At 36.6% G+C, this 22927-nt stretch overlaps 2 protein-coding genes and 1 long non-coding RNA gene across 3 annotated transcripts; 1 reads left to right on the top strand and 2 right to left on the bottom strand.

Annotated features, from left to right (window-relative positions):
- Window positions 1-5846: 5846 nt before the first annotated feature.
- Window positions 5847-6576, bottom strand: LOC135944548 (uncharacterized). The gene is made up of 5 exons (XR_010575347.1): window positions 6515-6576; window positions 6424-6460; window positions 6306-6373; window positions 6140-6242; window positions 5847-6089 (listed from the first exon to the last, which is right to left on the bottom strand). It is a non-coding gene; the product is annotated as an uncharacterized LOC135944548 (long non-coding RNA).
- Window positions 6577-6644: 68 nt separating this feature from the next.
- LOC135943792 (uncharacterized) lies at window positions 6645-9202 on the bottom strand. The gene is made up of 13 exons (XM_065490456.1): window positions 9119-9202; window positions 8963-9011; window positions 8784-8899; window positions 8414-8729; window positions 8132-8364; window positions 8035-8082; window positions 7958-7985; window positions 7836-7897; window positions 7685-7784; window positions 7354-7637; window positions 7272-7305; window positions 6989-7222; window positions 6645-6940 (listed from the first exon to the last, which is right to left on the bottom strand). Exons 1-13 carry the CDS (start codon window positions 9185-9187, stop codon window positions 6645-6647), a joined length of 1869 nt encoding a protein of 622 aa, XP_065346528.1. The 5' UTR covers window positions 9188-9202.
- Window positions 9203-11344: 2142 nt separating this feature from the next.
- LOC135943791 (serine/threonine-protein phosphatase 6 regulatory ankyrin repeat subunit C-like) lies at window positions 11345-22401 on the top strand. The gene is made up of 4 exons (XM_065490455.1): window positions 11345-12198; window positions 15953-16684; window positions 20553-21260; window positions 22239-22401. Exons 1-4 carry the CDS (start codon window positions 11345-11347, stop codon window positions 22399-22401), a joined length of 2457 nt encoding a protein of 818 aa, XP_065346527.1.
- Window positions 22402-22927: the final 526 nt, after the last annotated feature.

Here is a 22927-nt window from a genome sequence, read left to right as displayed (position 1 = left end):
AGTAGCAATAGCTTTTAAAGTTGTTGTAGTAGGTTTTGTTGTCGCTGCTGCATTACTGTTTGAGGTTAGAGGTGCTGTTGATTTGGTAGAAATAACCGAATTAGTCAGATTTAGCGATCTAGTTGTTGATATCGCTAGAGATGTTGCAGTCGCCACTGATGCCGCCCCATTGGTTGTTGTTGAATCTGCCGGGATGCTTGAGAATTTGAAAGTATGGAGAAAAATGAAATACCAAAATTGCTAGCAATGTTGCCACTTGACAAATTAATTGATTCGCTTGTTGGTGCTGATTCTGTGCTGATGAAATTATTTTTTTGGGTGGTGACGTCACTGACAGTCTTCTCTTTTGCTGTTTGAGGAGTGCTGCTGTCGAAAATATTGCTACTCGAAACTGGCAGCGCGGTTGAATTTTCCATTTTAACTTCCGTAGTTTCGAAACTTTTACTGTCGAATGTTGTTTCGCTGCTGGAGCTTCCTGTTGGGTTGGTTGCGACATTCGGAAACGATGCTGTTGCTGTGGAGCCTTCGTTTTTCGACACCAGCTTTGTGAAAATTTATAGATTTTATAAAATTGTAGATTTATAAGTTTCTTACTGTGCTGCTTGTTGGAATTACTGAAGACCTCGTTTTGGTCGTGTTCTTTACTGGGAGACATCTTTTGAATCCGCAACATCTTATGATGGTGATTCTCCGACCAGCCTTGTTTTGCGCTTTAAATTTTGAGTTTTATTAGAAAAGAAACAAAATAATATCTAACTATTTAATCGCTCACATAGTTTTTTGTTGGAATTGACTGTCTTTAATGGTTTCAACCTGATTTTCTGTGTAGAATAATAAATAATGCAGATGAAAATGAAAATATTTTAAATAGAAAAAACAGAGACGTGAGAAATCATTATTAATGAACATCAAGCAAAGTGCTTGGAAATAAAGTTATCAGCTTACTTACATTAGGTTCTGATTGTTGTACGGTGAAAATTAATATAATAAGCAGAGTCAGGAGATACCAAAAACTCATTGCGAACGAGTTGAAATTTGTAGCCGGACTGATTCACCGGAATCCCTCTAACACACAGTTTCACGTCATTTTCACGAATGAATACGGTGCGCACTTCCTGTAGGACTGAGAGTTGTCCTTTTTACCACAAAATTCACTGACGCAAAACACTTAATCATTTTCAGCAAATTCATTTTCTTACCATTCAAACTTTCAAATGAATTATTTAATTAGATTATTCCTTAATACCGCGCAAGTAATAACATTAAAATATTCTTAACTTCTATTTGTTTAAAAATATACAAAGAATTATGGGCAGAAAAATAGAACCGCTGATTCATTATTTATAATTTGTAGGAAAATAAAAGTCGTCAATTGAAAGTAATATATTGACACTCATTGTGATGACATCTGTCCCTGCATCAGGCAGTGTGCAGCTTTCCACATTTTCCACACAGCTGCTTCCGTTCTCATTTTCACGAAACGAACAATTGCGAAACTTTTCCTGCCTGCGCGCAGCATCGAATGTTGTTTCGCTGTCCTGTGGGGACTGCTGCGCTTTATGTTTGATGATGTTGGTGTAGCTATGCCATTGCCCTAGCGAAATAAACTTGAACTTGTGAATAAATCATCTCTTACTTTGATATTCTTGGTCACTGCCGAATTTGTTCCGTTAGAAGGCATCTTTTAAAATTACAATTACTTAAAAGTCATCCGGCATTAACTATCAAACAGCTGATTATTTTTAAGATGGCTGTATGCTGGTTTGTTTATCAGAAGATTAATTAATATAACAATAAAAATATTTGTCCCAATTTATACGAATCCAGAAGTAATTACATCGTGTTTTAAAGCTTAATACGAATATACGGATTACACGTTTCATTTATTAAAAATTCTTTCTACTATCTGAATTGTAAAAAAGTCAAAATCCAACATCAAAGCAACTTTTTAATGGCGGTGGTTTACATATTTTCCTCTTGTATGGAGGGTATTTAATGAATTCCTAAATTCCTTTCGTTTTCATATTACTTTTTAATTATGAATTTTTTTAGTGTCAATGAAATAAGCGTTAGTAAGGACGGAAATTACTCTGCTGATCATTAGGTACTGCTGCCTCCGGTTATAACATTGAAGGCCATTTCAGACTATAATATCACTTTTATTGACCGGCATACGTTCAATTCCTGTTTGATATGAATGAGAGTATGTTAAACTGTCGGGTAACTTTTCCATTTTAATGCTTTCACCGGACTAAATTCAAGCTGAAAAACAAAAAAGGACTTGAGACGCTTGAGAGAAAATAAAACCAGCAGGACTCGATCACATGCTTTCAATAAATGAACCTGAAAATGAAATTATCAGCCAATGTTAAAGTCCGGTTTTGATTTTCGACGCCTTTACTTAAAAGCTCTCTCCTTCGGGGTATTTTTGTGGAAGCAGTTTTCCGGCGATCTTTCCGTGAAACTACTTCAACAGTCAAGATAATTAAGTTGGAAATGTTTTAGATTCTATGTTCTTAATACGGAATTTTTCTGATTAATCATTCTTGTTTATTCTTGCAAATCAATACATTTAAACCATATGGTGCCAGGTGTAAATTAATCAATTAAAAATGATGAAACTAAACTGCCCGTTGAGAATGGAACAGACTCGGAACACATTTCCTGTTTTCAGTGCAAACATTTGAATCAGAGATGAACATAACTTTATAACTGCAGCAATAAGCTATTAGGAAATATTAATAATATCTTTATGAGTCCACACTCTGCATTGTGCTGCATTGATAATTATATTGAAACTTGAAATATACATATAGGAATGGGTATTCAAAGATTTGTTATTTTGCGATGGCATATCTGATATATTCATTTTGTTGTTGCTTAATTGAAATACATTGTTATTTTTGAAATATTTGACAACTTCTTTCGCTGCAATTTATCTGCAAATATCCCATAATTTTTAAATCTGGAAAAAAATTAGAAAAGACAAAAGCTAAAAGGTTCAGGCTTAGAGTTGGACTAAAAAGTATTAAATCATTTTCAAGATTTACTTGCGATTTAAAATTGATAACAATTTTTATTCTTAAACTTCGAAAATATGCTTTGATTTTTTGTAAAGACAAATTTTATCAAAAGCAATCTTTAATATCTTTTAAAAACATTTTATTTTTCAGATTATATGCTGTCTACAGTAGTGTGTGTAACATTATAGTAGGCGAATCCAAAATCGGAAATAAACACGCGTGCATATCTCAAACACAAGTAATTGCAAATAATTTCAAATCTTTTGACCAAAACAGTGTCAGTTTAGAAACGAGAACGGCTTGTTTCGCGTGATAATTAATTCATATTGATCCTTAACAAAAAATTACGAGATTTTTCGGCACTTAAGCAAAAGCTTCTAAATTTAATCCACTGACAATGAGAGTTCTTTCGTATTCACAACACAAATTTAAACAGCGCACTCATTTTCTGATCTCACACAAAATCCATGCGAATTTCGTTTCCGGAGCCTTTCCCACTTGAGTAACAGGCTTGAATAGTATTTATATTCGTCCGTTCGAATTCTTCAACCAATGCTGAAAGCGCCACTCGACTGTGTTTGGAGAACTATAATAGAGGAGCTTTTGTAATGCTTTGAAAATCTCTCAGCTGGCCAGACCATATTTTCGCGTGTGTGATGTGTTTCTGCAATGGTTTTGTTGGATTTCGCGTGATATCAGTGTTTATTAAGGTTCAAAGTGCCGTGTTTTGTTGATCTCAGTGAGGTTTTCTAGGATCAAGCTGTACTGCACCTCTCCCTTGAGAGCTTGCATCAAAATCGTGAGTTTGATCCTTGTTGCTGAATTTTATAGGTATTCTTATGATGTTCAGTAGCTAATAGCCGTACTCACATTTCAAGGGGACAGAGTACGGCAGAAAAAGGCAACGCTGGGCCATTTCAAAGTCAAATTAAAATTCCGTGCCGTAATGTGCCCCAGGCTCTCGAAATAAGCCTTTCGATATTTTTTTTTTAATTTTGAGCGAACTTCATGGTTGAATTTTAAATATTTTTGAAAGGGTCTGTATTTATTAGTAAACTTTTGCTCATATATTCCACTATCGCTATGTAAACAGTGTAACTATCTTCTACATATCATCTATATGTATAGCACACATTTATGAAACTTTTCCTTTTCAAACACAAGCAAAAGAATTAAAACTCCTGAAATTAACCCCTTTGAGAAACATGTCGTGAATGTTTTGGTTCTCGACGTACGTCACGGTAAGTATTTTATAGTATGCGTTGACTCCCAAGATCGATTCGGTTATGGGATATCTATTGATGCCCGTGGGGAATGTGTATAGGTCGTCTGCCAAAATGGCGCGGCTGCGGCAATACGCCTCATGCGTTCGGTTGATGGATTGCGTCTCGCCCACAATTAAATGCAAAGGATGAACTAAAGTAAATATCATTAGGTATATATACATTTTAATTGAAAAAAATTAAAATACTTGAAAGACTTTTAGCCACGTCTAAATCTGCTTTTGTTGATGGCTCGTAAAGCCTCATTCCGAGTGCGCAGCAGTGTTGAAATGCAAAACTCGCGGACTAATCAGGGTTTGAATTAATCAAACCATAATCGAATAATCAGTTTGATTGTCATTACAACATTCATATCCGCCAAATTAGGGGTTCGCAAGTAGAAGGTCATTCCTCCAACTACTTTCAAACTTCCTATGGCATCTATGTTTTTCGAATTTAGTTTTAGTTTATCGGTTAATAATTATAAAAATTTTCAAGCTGCTTACCAGAACGTTTTGCTGCTAAATTATTGATGGCAGTTTGCTAAAAAGTGATTTTTGTATTTACGAAGAAATAAATAAATATATATACATCAGCAACACAGGGTAACATTTTTGACATCCAACAAGATCGAGGAACCGGAACACCCGGAATCGGCGGGGAAACCTTAATTTGAGGTAAAAATAACAAAAGGAAAGCTGATAACAATACATTCTTTCAACCTTTCCTGCGTGTTTAGCGAGGAAAAGAGCGATCTTTTTGGCGCGGCGGAGGATTCTGGACGTCCTGATTGGCCGGCGGTGAAATCAGTTTCTTATTTGACCAATCAGAACATCTGCGGTCCTCCACCGTGCGCAAGTAGATCGCTTCTCAACAGCGTATAACTAACAGACCACTCTACTCGTGTTTTAAAACAGTTTCATTTTCAAGTTGAAAGGAAGAAAAAAGTAAACCAGAGTTATTAAACTAACCACAGATGATGAGTCGTAGTTATTGCTGATTATTTTTGTGACCATTTCCGGTTGCTTCTCCAGGCCGCATTTGTAAATCTCGTGAGCTGTCACGCACTCGTCATCAAATTCTTAAAAAAAAACAAATAATTATAATGCATATAATTTAAAATAAATCAAACTTTTGCCGCTGCACTCATCTAAAGCTCCAAATCCATCTTCCATTTTCTTAGGCTCTTCCTGTGACACTAATTCTATTTGCCGCAACATGTCTATGCCACTAAGCCCTCCCAATTGAAGCTATAAATACCAATTATTAATTATTAAATTAAATTAAAATCATGATACCAATCCAATTTCCACGCCCATGCATTTCAAGAAGCACTAAACAAAGTTTTTAAACAAAAGGAAATAAAAAACTTAATTTTCAAACCTTCAAATTAATTGAGATGCTTGACGTAATAAAAGCTGAGACATTCAATAGGAGGTCGATTTGCTCTAAATTAAAAAAAATGGTTTTGTTTGTTCTTCAATTGTTATTCGATTTTTCCAACCGCTCGTGACGTTCCAAATGTCAGCGCATTCAGCCTGCGTGCCGAGTTGAGAGGAGTTTGCTGCCTTTTTGGCCTCGCAGAGAAAATATTTCTGCTCGGAGCAGTAAGCAGTGGCCAAGAGCACGGACTCGTTTCTCGCCTCGAGATAAACGCAGTTGAGACCCGCCTTGGGATGTCCAGCCTTCCACTTGAGCTCAGAGTTGACGAAATCGCGACCCAAAGAGCACCACCGGAAATTTGAATCGCACCCTGAGCCCGTGCCAGAAAGCCAAAAATCGCCGATGATCCGTGGAGAAGATTCTAGGGTATTAACCAGTAAAATAGAAGCATTAAATCATATAAAAGAATACCTGAGGCAATTCTGGAAACGCATTTTAGTTTTCCCGCAGACTCAATGGAAGCCAGGTTCATGCCAACAGCGCAACAATTTTCCCGAGCAGCCGTCCAGTCAGACTTTGGTGTGATTATTTGGATTAAAATTAATATATAATTTCATTAAAACGGGGAATGACTAACTGTCTTGGCGAGGTATGTTAAAAGGAAGCGGCCGCACCCATCGTACCAATCGCCAAAATACGTGTAGTCTATTTAAAAATGTTAAAAATACTTTCTATGGATAACGTATGAGTTAAACCTAAGAGATAGCCGCTAGTAGCATTAAAGAGACTCGCCTTGATTTTAAAAATTATAAATATAAATATGTAAATTTGTTAAAATTAAGTCACATCTTTCGTGCAAGTTTTAGCAGGGCATGAAGCTTCGCACGTTTTAGTAGGCGTAATGCGTTGAGCCTGGAATTTAATTACATGTTATAATTTTCTGGTTAGTCAAATACTATCCTCATATATATGAGTACTACCGGTTTGAACAATCAAAGTAATTTAAATCTTTGATCATTCGAATTATTTGCACCTTGCACGCGAAAATGAATTTGCTATTGCAGTTTCTATCGGTCATGACGGTTCCCGTTGAATTCAAAATGAAGCGAAAGTGAACGCAACTCTCGTTTCCAGCGGCGTTGTCGGGCTGGCCGGCCTCCCAAGTGAGCCCCTGGTCGAAAATTGTCGGGCCCGTGGGCTCGCACCATGAAAACTCTGAAGAACCCTTTTTCGTGCCGGCAGTCCAGTAGTTAAAATTCGCCTTCCAGTTGTCTAGGAGAAAGATTTTTTTATCTATTTATTGTATTGTTCTTTGTTTACTTGAATTTTTGCCGAGGGTCATGCCTGTGAGGCCCAGTTGCTCAGCCGCATTGTCAATGTTGAGTGTTTCCATTCCCAAAGCACAGCAATAAAGGTAGTTGGATAGCCAAGACATCTGTGAAATGTTAATTTTTTTTATTAAATTGTTTTTAAGATTAACTGAAAAAACCGGTTTGTTCCCGAAAAGATAAGTGTAGTTGCCAATGTCGATCCACAGTCCATGAGAAGATTTGTCTTGAATAAGAATTATATTTTCTGAGTTAAATTAAATAATCTTTAATACTCATCAAGTCTCCTTTCGAATCAAATAATGAGGTCTAAAGAAAATATTACTCAAGGGCAGTTAAGGATGATTTAAAACGAACATTTTTCACGCATTGATGACTGCGGGGACAGTCAACGGTGAATTGGCAGATGTAGGGTAGTTGGTCGACGCAGTTTTTGTGCACCATCCCCTTTTGGGGGGTGGTGGAGAAGACAACGGCTAGACATCGTTCTAGGGCGGAAGGGGGTGCGTTGGTTGGAAGCCAGAAACTCGGAGACGAGACCAAAGCGGTGGAAATGTTGTAGCCAGTCGAACACCAAGCGTACTTTTTTTCCAAGTCGCAATTCGCATCCTCGTTTGAGCCACTTGTCCAGAAAGTACCATCTAAACAATTAACATTACACTTAAAGCTAAATGTATTGGAATTAAACCCTTCAAACTGGCCAGACAGTCCAATTCCTCGAGAGAAGTGACGGTCAAAAGGGTCATATTCATCGCCGTGCACCGCGAAGCTGCCTCATTTCTTGATGCCTATTTATTTTTCTGATGTTTAGTAATAAAATTCGTAACAACTATACTCACGGCAACAGTGGAGACGAAATACTGTCTGTTGCACTTGCTCGCCTTTTGGACCGAACCATCGGCTGTTATGAAACCCCACAGCTTCCAGTTTTGTACTTTCATAGATTAAAATAACCACTTACATTGCGGTGATTTCGGCAGAGGCGATTTCTTTGTAGATTAATATAAATTCGTGATAACACAAAAAATGAATTGTTACTGCTTGAAAGGTATTAAAATTGGAGCACGTCAAAGAACACGAAATCGCCTACAAGAAAATTAGTGGTGTAAATGTTTCTCTCAAACCTCAAGCCTACTTTTGCTGTAGTAATAATTGTTTTTAAAGTTGTTCTAGTGGTTGTCGTAGTAGCAATAGCTTTTAAAGTTGTTGTAGTAGGTTTTGTTGTCGCTGATGCCTTACTGTTCGTGGTCAGAGATCCTGTCGATTTGGTAGAAATAACCGAATTAGTCAGATTTAACGATCTAGTTGTTGATATCGCTAGAGATGTTGCAGTCGCCACTGATGCCGCCCCATTGGTTGTTGTTGAATCTGCCGGAATGCTTGAGAATTTGAAAGTATGGAGATAAAAAAGAAATACCAAAATTGCTAGCAATGTTGCCACTTGACAAATTAATTGATTCGCTTGTTGGCACTGACTCTGTGCTGATAAAATTATTTTTTTGGGTAATGACGTCACTGACAGTCTTCTCTTTTGCTGCTTCGGGTTCGGGAGTGCTGCTGTCGAAAATATTGCTACTCGAAACTGGCAGCGCGGTTGAATTTTCCATTTCAACTTCCGTAGTTTCGAAACTTTTACTGTCGAATGTTGTTTCGCTGCTAGAGCTTCCTGTTGGGTTGGTTGCGACATTCGGAAACGATGCTGTTGCTACGGAGCCTTCGTTTTTCGACACCAGCTTTTGTGAAAATTTAGAGATTTTAATAAAATGTTAGATTTATAAGTTTCTTACTGTGCTGCTTGTTGGAATTACTGAAGACCTCGTTTTGGTTGCGTTCTTTACTGGGAGACATCTTTTGAATCCGCAACATCTTATGATGGCGATTCTCCGACCAGCTTTGTTTTGCGCTTTAAATTTTGAGTTTTATAAGAAAAGAAACAAAAATAATCTCTAACTATTTAATCGCTCACATAATTTTTTGTTGGAATTGACTGTCTTTAATGATTTCAACTTGATTTTCTGTGTAGAATAATGCAGATTAAAATGGAAATATTTTAAAAAGAAAAAAATCATTATTAATGAACAGAAACCAAAGTGCTTGGAAATAAAGTTTCCATCTTACTTACATTAGGTTCTGATTGTTGTACGGTGAAAATTAATATTATAAGCAGAGTCAGGAGAGACCAAAAATTCATTGTGAACGAGTTGAAATTTGCAGCCTGACTGATTCACTGGAATATCTCTAACACACAGTTTCACGTCATTTTCACGAATGAATACGGTGCGCACTTCCTGTAGGACTGAGAGTTGTCCTTTTTACCACAAAATTCACTGACGCAAACACTCAATCATTTTCAGCAGATTCATTTTCTTGCCATTCAAACTTTGAAATGAATTATTTAATTAGATTATTCCTTAATACCACGTTAGTAATATTATTAAAAATTTCTAAACTTCTATGTGTTTAAAATAATATACAAGAATTATGGGCAGAAAAATAAAACCGCTGATTCATTATTTATAATATGTAGGAATATAAAAGTCGTCAATTGAAAGTAATATATTGACACTCATTGTGATGACATCATCTGTCCCTGCATCAGGAGTGCTGCTTTCCACATTTTCCACAAAGCTGCTTCCGTTCTAATTTTCACGAAACGAACAATTGCGAAACTTTTCCTGCCTGCGCGCAGCATCGAATGTTGTTTCGCTGTGTCCTGTGGGGACTGCTACTGCGCACTATTTTTAATGATGTTGGTGTAGCTATGCCATTGCCCTAGCGAAATAAACTTGAACTTGTGAATAAATCATCTCTTACTTTGATATTCTTGGTCACTGCCGAATTTGTTCCGTTAGAAGGCATCTTTTAAAATTACAATTACTTAAAAGTCATCCGGCATGAACTTTCAAACGGCTGATTATTTTTAAGATGGCTGTATGCTGGTTTGTTTATCAGAAGATTAATTAATATTACAATAAAAAATATTTGTCCCAATTTACGAATCCAGAAGTAATTACATCGTGTTTTAAAGCTTAATACGAATATGCGGAATACACGTTTCATTTTTATTAAAAATTCATTCTACGATCAGAATTGTAAAAAAGTCAAAATCCAACATCAATTTTTTAATGGCGGTGGTTCTCATATTTTCGTCTTGTATGTAGGGTAGAGTATGAATTCATCACGCTACATTTTCGTCCTAAATTCCTTTCGTTTTTATGTAACTTTTTACGTATGGATTTTTTTTTACTATCGAAATAAGCGTTAGTAAGGACGGAAATTACTCTGCTGATCATAGGTACTGCTGCCTCCGGTTATAATATTGAAGGCCATTTCAGACTATAACGACACTTTTATTGACTGGCATACGTTTAATTCCTGTTTGATATGAATGAGAGTATGTTACACTGTCTTCCATTTTAATGCTTTCACGGGACTATAAATTCAAGCTGAAAAAAAGGACTTATAAGAAGATTGAGAGCGTCTTGTTTAAACATTTGAAAAATTAAAACCAGCAGGACTCGATCACATGCTTTCAATACATGAACCTGAATATGAAATTATCAGCCAATGTTAAAGACCGGTTTTGATTTTCGACGCCTTTACTTAAAAGCTCTCTTCTTCAGGGTATTTTTGTGGAAGTTTCTCGACGATCTTTCCGTGAAACTACTTCAACAGTCAGCTTATTCAGCTGCGAGATAATTAAGGTGAAAATGTTTTAGTGCATTACTTTTGAAGTCAGTATGTTTTGAAACTTTTGAAACATTTCATAACATGTTTTCTCCACGGTAAACTATATTTTATATTAATGATCAAGATATTTGAAAATGTTTAAAATCACGTAATTAAAACCATAAAGTTATTTAAAAAAGGGTATACCCTCAAGGATATAAAACAACTATTCGATTTAATTCGTTAAAACATGTGAATTCATATATCCATGAGTTTTTCATTTTATATTTAATATGACGTAATTTTAAAGAACACTGTTAAGAAGTCTAATTTACTATATATAAAGAGTAAACAACTTAATCAAAGCTCTCGGCATGTTTTTACGAAGAAAAATTATTTTTCTCGATTTTGAAATCAAATTAACCGACTGACAAATATATTCTTAATTTAATGATAAGTTTTCTAATTGATTAATGGAGAAAATATGTTATTAAAAGTAGTAAAATTTCAAAACATTCAACCTTCAAAAGCAAGGTGCTTAAACGTTTCCAAATCAATTGTCTGCCCGCTGTTGAAGCTCACTGTTGTAGAAGTGTGAAGGAAAACTTGTATCAAGGTAAGCGTAAAATCTAAATTTAACTTAAAAACCTAATTTCTATAAAAAAGACATAGCAAGATAATGGACATGGACGAATTCATCGAACTTGCTGTTCTAAAAACAGTACTGGCTGAATCGTACTCCCTCACGAAGAAAACGTTCATCGTCTCCCAAACAGTTTCCTTGACTCCTCTGCAGGTCGCCGCGATGATCGATGGAGTCGAAATGTGTCGACATCTCGTTCAAGAAGGATTTGTTGCGAATGTTAAATGCGAAAAACTCGGCGCCTCGCTGTTGCACTACGCTGCCCTGAACGAGAAGCACGGATTGGAACTGATTGATTACTTTTCATCTCTTGGATTGAAGCTGAACGCAAAAGACAAGTTTGGAGATGAACCACTTCAATACGCAATCAGAGTGAACAATTCAACGGTCGTCAAGAAACTGCTCCAACCACAATGCCCCGAAGAAAAGAGTAACAAGAACAAATCTGAGTCAAGATACCACTCGATCTTAGCCAATATGGTGCTGGAACAGGAAAAAGGACTCCTTACTGATTACTATGGTTTTGGAAATACTGGAAGGTCAGCGATCCACCTTGCAGCTATGCTCGGCGATCTTGACATGTGCAAGTGGCTTTTAAACGAAGGCGTGGACGCTCAATCTTTAACAAAGAATGAATTGGAGGAGAGCGTGCTGCACTGTGCCGCAAAGAACAAATCACACGGCAAAGAACTGGCGCGTTATTTCATTTCCGAGCATAGCTTTGACGTGAACGCGAAAGACAAACTTGGGTACACGCCTCTCCATAGTGCCTTGTTCAAGGAAAACATCGAGACTGCCGAAGAATTGTTGAGACTCGGTGCAGACCTAGCCGTTAAACAAGTCACCACTGACAGCAGAAAATTCGAAAATCTAATGCACTTCTGCGTAAGGTGGAACAAACTGAAAAGTGCTAAATTTATTCAAGACAAGAATCGATATCTGGTAAAAGACCTCCGCGGGGATGGATACACATCTCTTCACATCGCAGCAGAGCACGCAGACTTGGACATGTGCAAATGGTTGGTGGACGAATGCGGCCTTGACCCTCATGCTTTTGCCGGAAAACAAAACTTGTCAGTTTTGGAACTCGCAGCGTGCAACAAATTACATGGAAAGGAAATTATTCAATATCTTGTCAGCAAGTATTCACTCGATGTGAACAGAAAAGACGAATATGGGTTCACACCTCTGCACCAGGCGTTTTATAATGACAACATTGTTGCTGCAGAAGAATTGGTGAGACTTGGCGCGGATTTAAATGTAAAACGATCAGACAACAATGACTCCGATACTCTGGAAAATTTAATGCACTACTGCGTAAGTTGGAACAAAATGAGAAGTGCAAAATTTTTACAAGAAAAGAATCGATATCTGGTAAAAGACCTCCGCGGGGATGGATACACATCTCTTCACATCGCAGCAGAGCACGCAGACTTGGACATGTGCAAATGGTTGGTGGACGAATGCGGCCTTGATCCTCGTGCTCTTGCCGGAAACCGAAAATTGTCAGTGTTGGGAACCGCTGCGTGTAACAAGTCACACGGAAAGGAAATTATTCTATTTTTTGTCAATAAGTATGCACTCGATGTGAACAGAAAAGACGAATATGGGTTCACACCTCTGCACGAGGCTTTTTATAATGACAATATTGATATTGCCGAAGAATTGGTGAGACTTGGCGCGGATTTAAATGTAAAACTATCAGAAACCAAATACTCCGATAATTTGGAAAATTTAATGCACTACTGCATGAGAGTGAACCAAATGAAAAGTGCACAATTTTTACAACAAAAGAACCAAAATTTGGTAAATGAGCTTAGAGAAGATGGAAAAACTTCTCTTCACATCGCAGCAGAGCACGCAGACTTGGACATGTGCAAATGGTTGCTGGACGAATGCGGCCTTGACCCACATGCTCTTGCCGGAGAACAAAAATTGTCAGTTTTGGATCTCGCTGTGAGCAATATGTCACATGGAATGGAAATTATTCAATATTTCGTCAGCAAGTATTCACTCGATGTGAACAGAAAAGACGAATATGGGTTCACACCACTGCACCAGGCGTTTTATAATGACAACATTGTTACTGCCGAAGAATTGGTGAGACTTGGCGCGGATATTAATGTAAAACTACCAGACACCAATGACTCCGATAATATGGAAAATTTAATGCATTACTGCGTAGGAGAGAATAAAATGAAATGTGCGAAATTTTTACACCAAAAGAACCAAAATTTTGTAAATGAGCTTAGACAAGATGGAAAAACTTCTCTTCACATCGCAGCAGGGCACGCAGACTTGGACATGTGCAAATGGTTGGTGGACGAATGCGGCCTTGACCCTCGTGCTCTCGTCAGAATACAAAAATTGTCTGTTTTGGATCTCGCTGCGTGCAACAAATCACATGGAAAGGAAATTATTCAATATCTCGTCAGTAAGTATTCACTCGATGTGAACAGAAAAGACGATGTTGGATACACACCACTGTACCAGGCGTTTTTCAATAACAACATTGATGCTGCCGAAGAACTGGTTAGACTTGGTGCGGATTTAACAGTGAAAAGAGGACCGGAAAATTTGTTGCAGTTCAGTGTTTGTAATAACAAAGTTGGAAGTGCCAAATACCTGATTGAAAAGCTTCCTGGCTTACTTGTAGAGCCGGGAGAAGATGGAAAAACTATCGTTCAGTTGGCCACTGAAAAAGGAGACAGTGAAATGATGAAGATGTTGACTGAGAAAGGATTCAAGTTTTAAATCGTTGATAATTCGTTTTTCATGTATGTTAAGCATTATTAGGTATTAAAGTTCGAAAGATATATAATAAGGAATTATCCTTATGAATTTTCTTTGGGTGTTTTTAAAATTTCTTTAAAGTTTTTTGCCGTTTTGTTTTGTAATGTCCAAATATTATTGATGAATTAATTTATTTTACTAAAGTCTATGTTCTTCGTACGGAATTTTTCTGATTTATCATTCTTGTTTATTCTTTCAAATCAATACATTTAAACCATATGGTGCCAGGTGTAAATTATTCAATTGAAAATGATAAAATGATGAAACTAAACTGCCCGTTGAGAATGGAACAGACTTGGAAGAAGATGGTGTGAACACACTTCCTAATTTCAGTGCGAACATTTGAATCAGAGATGAACATAACTATCTAACTTCAGCAATAAGTTATTAGGAAATATTAATAATATCATTATGAGTCCACATTCTGCATTGTGCTGCATTGATAATTATAATTAATATAACATTAAAAATATTTGTCCCAATTTATACGAATCCAGAAGTAATTACATCGTGTTTTAAAGCTTAATACGAATATACGGAATACACGTTTCATTTCTTAAAAATTCATTTTACGTTCTAAATTGTAAAAAAGTACAAATCCAACATCAAAGCAACTTTTTAATGGCGGCTATCACATATTTTCTTCTTGTATGTATAGGGTAGAGAATGAACTCATCGCACAACAACATTTTCGTCCTAAATTCCTTTCGTTTTTATATTACTTTTTAAGTATGATTTTTTTACTATCGATGAAATAATCGTTAGTAAGGACGGAAATTACTCTGCTGATCATAGGTACTGCTGCCTCCGGTTATAATATTAAAGACCATTTCACACTATAACGACATTAATGACACTTGGCATACGTTCAATTTTCCTGTTTGATATGAATGAGAGTATGTTCAATTGTCGGGTAACTTTTCCATTTTAATGCTTTCACGGGACTAAATTGAAGCTGAAAAACAAAAAAGGACTTAAGACGCTTGAGAGCGTCTGGTTAAAATATTTGAAAAATTAAAACCAGCAGGACTTGATAACATGCTTTCAATAAATGAACCTGAAAATGAAATTATCAGCCAATGTTAAAGACCGGTTTTGATTTTCGACGCCTTTACTTAAAAGCTCTCTTCTTCAGGGTATTTTTGTGGAAGCAGTTTCTCGGCGATCTTTCCGTGAAACTATACTTCAACAGTCAGCTTATTCAGCTGCGAGATAATTAAGGTGACAATGTTTTAGTGCATTACCTTTGAAATCAGTAAGTTTTGAAACTTTTGAAACATTTCATAACATGTTTTCTCCGCGGTAAACTATATTTTATATTAATGATCAAGATATTTGAAAATGTTGAAAATCACGTAATTAAAACCATAAAGTTATTTAAAAAAAGTATACCCTCAAGGATATAAAACAACTTATTCGATTTAATTGGTAAAACATGTGAATTCATATCCATGAGTTTTTTCATTTTATATTTAATATGATGTAATTTTAAAGAAAACTCTTAAGAAGTCTAATTTACTATATATAAAGAGTAAACAACTTAATCAAAGCTCTCGGCAAGTTTTTACGAAGAAAAATTATTTTTCTCGATTTTGAAATCAAATTAACCGACTGACAAATATATTCTTAATTTAATGATAAGTTTTCTAAATGATTAATGGAGAAAATATGTTCTTAAAAGTAGTAAAATTTCAAAACATTTACCCTTCAAAAGCAAGGTGCTTAAACGTTTCCAAATCAATTGTCTGCCCGCTGTTGAAAATCACTGTTGTATAAGTGTGAAGGAAAACTTGTATCAAGGTAAGCGTAAAAGCTAAATGTAACTTAAAAACCTATTTTTTTATAAAATAGACATAGCAAGATAATGGACATGGACGAATTCATCGAACTTGCTCTTCGGAAAACAGTACTGGCTGAATCGTACTCTATCACGAAGAAAACATTCATCGTCTCCCAAACAGATTACTTGACTCCTCTGCAGGTCGCCGCGATGATCGATGAAGTCGATATGTGTCGACATCTCGTTGAAGAAGGACTTGTTGCGAATGTTAAATGCGAAAAACTCGGCGCCTCGCTGATGCACTACGCGGCCCTGAACAAGAAGCACGGATTGGAACTGATTGATTACTTTTCATCTCTTGGATTGAAGCTGAACGCAAAAGACAAGTTTGGAGATGAACCACTTCAATACGCAATCAAAATGAATAATTCAAAGGTAGTCGAGAAACTGCTCAAACAAAAATGCACAGAAGAAGAGAATAAAAAGGACAAGTCTGACAAAGAGTCACGATACCAATCAATATTAGCAAAAATGATGCTGGAACAGGATAAAGGGCTCCTTACTAATTACTATGGTTTTGGAAATACTGGAAGGTCAGCGATCCACCTGGCAGCTATGCTCGGCGATCTTGATATGTGCAAGTGGCTTTTGAATGAAGGTGTCGACGTTCGATCCTTAACAATGAATGAATACGAGGACAACGTTATTCATTGTGCCGCACTCAACAAATCGCACGGCACAGAACTTGTGCAGTATTTCGTTTCCGAGCATTGCTTTGACGTGAACGCAAAAGACAAACTTGGGTACACGCCTCTCCATTGTGCATTGTGCAAGGGAAACATCGATATTGCCGAAGTGTTGTTGACCCTTGGTGCAAATCTAGAAGTAAAACGAGTCACCAATGACAACAGAAAATGCGAAACTTTAATGCACTGGTGCGTAAGGTGGAATAAATTGAAAAGTGCTAAATTTTTACAAGAGAAGAATCGAAATCTGGTAAAAGACCTGCGCGGGGATGGATACACATCTCTTCACATCGCAGCAAAGCGTGCAGACTTGAACATGTGCAAATGGTTGGTGGACGAATGCAGCCTTGGCCCTCGCGCTTTGGTTGGAAAACAAAAATTGTCAGTTTTGGAAATCGCTGCGTGCAACGAGCGTCATGGAAAAGAAATCATTTCTTTTTTCGTCAAGAAGTTTTCACTTGATGTGAACAGAAAAGACGAAGATGGGTTTACACCTTTGCACCAGTCGTTTTATAATAACAATATTTTTGCTGCAGAAGAATTGGTGAGACTTGGCGCAGATTTAAAAGTAAAACGGTCTAACACCAATGGCTCCAAAAATTTCGAAAATTTGATGCACTACTGCGTAAGAGAGAACAAAATGAAAGGTGCAAATTTTTTAAAAGAAAAGAAACAAAATCTTGTAAAAGACCTCCGTGGGGATGGAAAAACTTCTCTTCACATCGCAGCAATGTATGCAGACCTGGACATGTGCAAATGGTTGGTGGACGAATGCGGCCTTGACCCTCGAGCTTTGGCCGGAAAACAAAAATTGTCTGTTTTGGATGATGCTGCGTGCAACACGTCACATGGAAAGGAAATTATTACATTTTTCGTCAACACGTACGCACTCGACGTAAATAGAAAAGACGAATATGGGTTCACACCACTGCACGAGGCCTTTTATAATGACAACATTGTTGCTGCCGATGAATTGGTGAGACTTGGCGCGGATTTAAAGGTAAAACTATCAGATACCAAATACTCTGATAATTTGGAAAATTTAATGCATTACTGCGTAAGAGAGAACAAAATGAAAGGTGCAAATTTTTTAAAAGAAAAGAAACAAAATCTTGTAAAAGACCTCCGTGGGGATGGAAAAACTTCTCTTCACATCGCAGCAGAGCACGCAGACTTGGACATGTGCAAATGGTTGGTGGACGAATGCGGAATGGACCCTCATGCTTTGGCCGGAGAACAAAAATTGTCTGTTTTGGATCTCGCTGCGTGCAACACGTCACATGGAAAGGAAATTATTCAATATCTTGTCAGCAAGTATTCACTCAATGTGAACAGAAAAAACGAAGATGGGTTCACTCCACTGCACGAGGCCTTTAATAATAACAACATTGTTGCTGCCGAAGAATTGGTGAGACTTGGCGCGGATTTAACAATAAAAATAGGAGCGGAAAGCTTATTGAGCTACAGTGTTAGCTGCAACAAAGTAGAAAGTGCCAAATACCTGATTGAAAAGCTTCCTGGCCTAATTGCAGAACCTGGACCAGGTGGAAAAACTATTGTTGAATTGGCCACTGAAAAAGGGGACAATGAAATGATGAAGATGTTGGCTGATAAAGGATTCAAGTTTTAAATCTTTGATAAATCGTTTTGCATGTATGTTACGCATTTGTGGTGGCTCTGACTCTCTCCCCCACTTTGTGCTAGTGCGCCCTGTGCTCTTGTGACTTCTCACCCCCACTTAAGATGGTGCTGAAAACCTCCAGAAGTTTCTCCCATATCTCCTATCTCAAAATGTACTTAAATTAACAACATTAATTAGCTGACTAATTGTGTCCTCAATTCATCGATATTACAATTTACAATAATCTCTGACAATAAAGGCAAACCCAATTTCACCCTTATTAGTAATGCACAGCAATAAATATGATTCAAATAAAACTCTACTTCGCGACGCACTTTATGGCCAGCCGTTTAGGCCGGTCTCTGTTCACTCAGTCTAATAAAGCAAGTTAAAGCAAGTTAAAAATCAGTAGTTGAGTGTTTTACTTCATACGACTACCGCTCCTACACATTAATAGGTATTAAAGATCTAAAGATATATAAGGGATATTCCTCATGAATTTTCTTTGGGTGTTTTTAAAAGTTTTTTAAAGTTTATCTGCCGTTTTGTTTTATAAAATCCAAATAATATTGATGAATTAATTTATTTTACTAAAGTAGATGTTCTTAGTACGGAATTTTTCTGATTTATCATTCTTGTTTATTCTTTCAAATCAATACATTTAAACCATATGGTGCCAGGTGTAAATTATTCAATTGAAAATGATAAAATGATGAAACTAAACTGCCCGTTGAGAATGGAACAGACTTGGAAGAAGTTGGTGTGAACACACTTCCTAATTTCAGTGCGAACATTTGAATCAGAGATGAACATAACTTTCTAACTTCAGCAATAAGTTATTAGGAAATATTAATAATATCATTATGAGTCCACACTCTGCATATTGTGCTACATTGATAATTATAATTAATATAACAATACAAATATTTGTCCCAATTTATATGAATCCAGAAGTAATTACATCGTGTTTTAAAGCTTAATACGAATATATGGAATAAACGTTTCATTTATTAAAAATTCTTTCTACTATCTGAATTGTAAAAAAGTCAAAATCCAACATCAAAGCAACTTTTTAATGGCGGCGGTTCAAATATTTTCCTCTTGTATATAGGGTAGAGAATGAATTCATCGCACAACATTTTCGTCCTAAATTCCTTTTGTTTTTACGTAACTTTTACGTATGGATTTTTTTTACTATCGAAATAAGCGTTAGTAAGGACGGAAATTACTCTGCTGATCATAGGTACTGCTGCCTCCGGTAATAATATTGAAGGCCATTTCAGACTATAACGACATTAATGACACTTTTATTGACCGGCATACGTTCAATTCCTGTTTGATATGAATGAGAGTATGTTCAACTGTCGGGTAACTTTTCCATTTTAATGCTTTCACGGAACTATAAATTCAAGCTGAAAAAAAGGACTTATAAGAAGATTGAGAGCGTCTTGTTTAAACATTTGAAAAATTAAAACCAGCAGGACTCGATCACATGCTTTCAATACATGAACCTGAATATGAAATTATCAGCCAATGTTAAAGACCGGTTTTGATTTTCGACGCCTTTACTTAAAAGCTCTCTTCTTCAGGGTATTTTTGTGGAAGTTTCTCGACGATCTTTCCGTGAAACTACTTCGACAGTCAGCTTATTCAGCTGCGAGATAATTAAGATGAAAATGTTTTAGTGCATTACTTTTGAAGTCAGTAAGTTTCGAAACTTTTCAAACATTTCATAACATGTTTTCTCCACGGTAAACTATATTTTATATTAATGATCAAGGTATTTGAAAATGTTGAAAATCACGTAATTAAAATCATCAAGTTATTTAAAAAAGGGTATACCCTCAAGGATATAAAACAACTTATTCGATTTAATTGGTTAAAACATGTGAATTCATATCCATGAGTTTTTTCATTTTATATTTAATATGACGTAATTTTAAAGAAAACTCTTAAGAAGTCTAATTTACTATATATAAAGAGTAAACAACTTAATCAAAGCTCTCGGCATGTTTTTACGAAGAAAAATTATTTTTCTCAGCGATTTTGAAATCAAATTAACCGACTGACAAATATATTCTTAATTTAATGATAAGTTTTCTAATTGATTAATGGAGAAAATATGTTATTAAAAGTAGTAAAATTTCAAAACATTCAACCTTCAAAAGCAAGGTGCTTAAACGTTTCCAAATCAATTGTCTGCCCGCTGTTGAAGCTCACTGTTGTAGAAGTGTGAAGGAAAACTTGTATCAAGGTAAGCGTAAAATCTAAATTTAACTTAAAAACCTAATTTCTATAAAATAGACATAGCAAGATAATGGACATGGACGAATTCATCGAACTTGCTGTTCTAAAAACAGTACTGGCTGAATCGTACTCCCTCACGAAGAAAACGTTCATCGTCTCCCAAACAGTTTCCTTGACTCCTCTGCAGGTCGCCGCGATGATCGATGGAGTCGAAATGTGTCGACATCTCGTTCAAGAAGGATTTGTTGCGAATGTTAAATGCGAAAAACTCGGCGCCTCGCTGATGCACTACGCTGCCCTGAACGAGAAGCACGGATTGGAACTGATCGATTACTTTTCATCTCTTGGATTGAAGCTGAACGCAAAAGACAAGTTTGGAAATGAGCCACTTCAATACGCATGCAAAATGAATAATTCAAAGGTCGTCGAGAAACTGCTCCAGCCGAAATGCCCCGAAGAAGAGAGCAACAAGGATAAATCTGAGTCAAGATACCACTCGATCTTAGCCAATATGGTGCTGGAACAAGATAAAGGGCTTTTTGGTGTGACTGGAAGGTCAGCAATCCACCTTGCTGCTATGCTCGGCGATCTTGACATGTGCAAGTGGCTTTTGAATGAAGGTGTCGACGTTCGATCTTTAACAATAAATGAATACGAGGACAGCGTGCTTCACTGTGCCGCAATGAACAAATCGCACGGCAAAGAACTGGTGCAGTATTTCGTTTCCGAGCATTGCTTTGACGTGAACGCAAAAGACAAACTTGGGTACACGCCTCTCCATTGTGCCTTGTTCAAGGAAAATATTGAGACTGCTGAAGAATTGTTCAAACTTGGTGCAGACCTAGCCGTTAAACGAGTCACCAATGACTACATAAAATGCGAAACTTTAATGCACTGGTGCGTAAGGTGGAATAAATTGAAAAGTGCGAAATTTTTACAAGAGAAGAATCGAGATCTGGTAAAAGACCTCCGCGGGGATGGATACACATCTCTTCACATCGCAGCAGAGCACGCAGACTTGGACATGTGCAAATGGTTGGTGGACGAATGCGGAATGGACCCTCATGCTTTGGCCGGAGAACAAAAAATTTCAGTTTTGAATGATGCTGCGTGCAACACGTCACATGGAATGGAAATTATTCAATATCTCGTCAGCAAGTATTCACTCGATGTGAACAGAAAAGACGAATATGGGTTCACACCACTGCACGAGGCCTTTTATAATGACAACATTGTTGCTGCCGAAGAATTGGTGAGACTTGGCGCGGATTTAAAGGTAAAACTATCAGAAACCAAATACTCTGATAATTTTGAAAATTTAATGCATTACTGCGTAAGAGAGAATAAAATGAAATGTGCTAAATTTTTACAACAAAAGAACCAAAATTTGGTAAATGAGCTTACTGAAGATGGAAAAACTTCTCTTCACATCGCAGCAATGGAAGCAGACTTGGACATGTGCAAATGGCTGCTGGACGAATGCGGAATGGACCCTCATGCTTTGGCTGGAGAACAAAAATTGTATGTTTTGGATCTCGCTGCGTGCAACACGTCACATGGAAAAGAAATTATTCAATATCTCGTCACAAAGTATTCACTCGATGTGAACAGAAAAGACGAATATGGGTTTACACCACTGCACGAGGCCTTTAATAATGACAACATTGTTGCTGCCGAAGAATTGGTGAGACTTGGCGCGGATTTAACAATAAAAATTGGAGCGGAAAGCTTATTGAGCTACAGTGTTAGCAACAACAAAGTAGAAAGTGCCAAATACCTGATTGAAAAGCTTCCTGGCCTAATTGCAGAGCCTGGACCAGGTGGAAAAACTATTGTTCAATTGGCCACTGAAAAAGGAGACAATGAAATGATGAAGATGTTGGCTGAGAAAGGATTCAAGTTTTAAATCGTTGATAATTCGTTTTTCATGTATGTTATTCATTAATAGGTATTAAAGTTCTAAACATATATAAGGGATTTCTCTTATGAATTTTCTTTGGGTGTTTTTAAAAGTTCTTCAAAGTTAATTTGCCGCTTTGTTTTATAAGGTTTAAATATTATTGATGAATTAATTTATTTTACTAAAGTCATCTATGTTCTTAGTACGGAATTTTTCTGATTTATCATTCTTGTTTATTCTTGCAAATCAATACATTTATATTTCTTTTTAAGTATGAATTTTTTTAGTGTCGATGAAATAAGCGTTAGTAAGGACGGAAATTACTCTGCTGATCATAGGTACTGCTGCCTCCGGTAATAATATTGAAGGCCATTTCAGACTATAACGACATTAATGACACTTTTATTGACCGGCATATGTTCAATTCCTGTTTGATATGAATGAGAGTATGTTCAACTGTCGGGTAACTTTTCCATTTTAATGCTTTCACGGGACTAAATTCAAGCTGAAAAACAAGAAGGACTTAAGACGC

Source organism: Cloeon dipterum, chromosome 4 (assembly GCF_949628265.1).
Source record: "Cloeon dipterum chromosome 4, ieCloDipt1.1, whole genome shotgun sequence".
In the NCBI taxonomy this organism is placed as follows: Eukaryota; Metazoa; Arthropoda; class Insecta; order Ephemeroptera; family Baetidae; genus Cloeon; species Cloeon dipterum.
This window is presented reverse-complemented; position numbering and strand designations above follow the sequence as displayed.

Excerpts from the sequence above, each read along its gene's own strand:
- LOC135943791 (XM_065490455.1), top strand. The coding sequence starts at position 11,345 with ATGGACATGGACGAATTCATCGAACTTGCTGTTCTAAAAACAGTACTG. Across the intron at positions 12,199-15,952 it reads CTAATGCACTTCTGCGTAAG|ACATAGCAAGATAATGGACA; the intron begins GTGGAACAAACT and ends TTTATAAAATAG. Across the intron at positions 21,261-22,238 it reads AACGCAAAAGACAAACTTGG|TGTTAGCAACAACAAAGTAG; the intron begins GTACACGCCTCT and ends ATTGAGCTACAG.
- LOC135943792 (XM_065490456.1), bottom strand. The coding sequence starts at position 9,187 with ATGAATTTTTGGTCTCTCCTGACTCTGCTTATAATATTAATTTTCACC. Across the intron at positions 7,986-8,034 it reads ATTTTAATACCTTTCAAGCA|AAATCGCCTCTGCCGAAATC; the intron begins GTAACAATTCAT and ends TAATCTACAAAG. Across the intron at positions 7,223-7,271 it reads TTCGAAAGGAGACTTGATGA|ACAAATCTTCTCATGGACTG; the intron begins GTATTAAAGATT and ends TTCTTATTCAAG.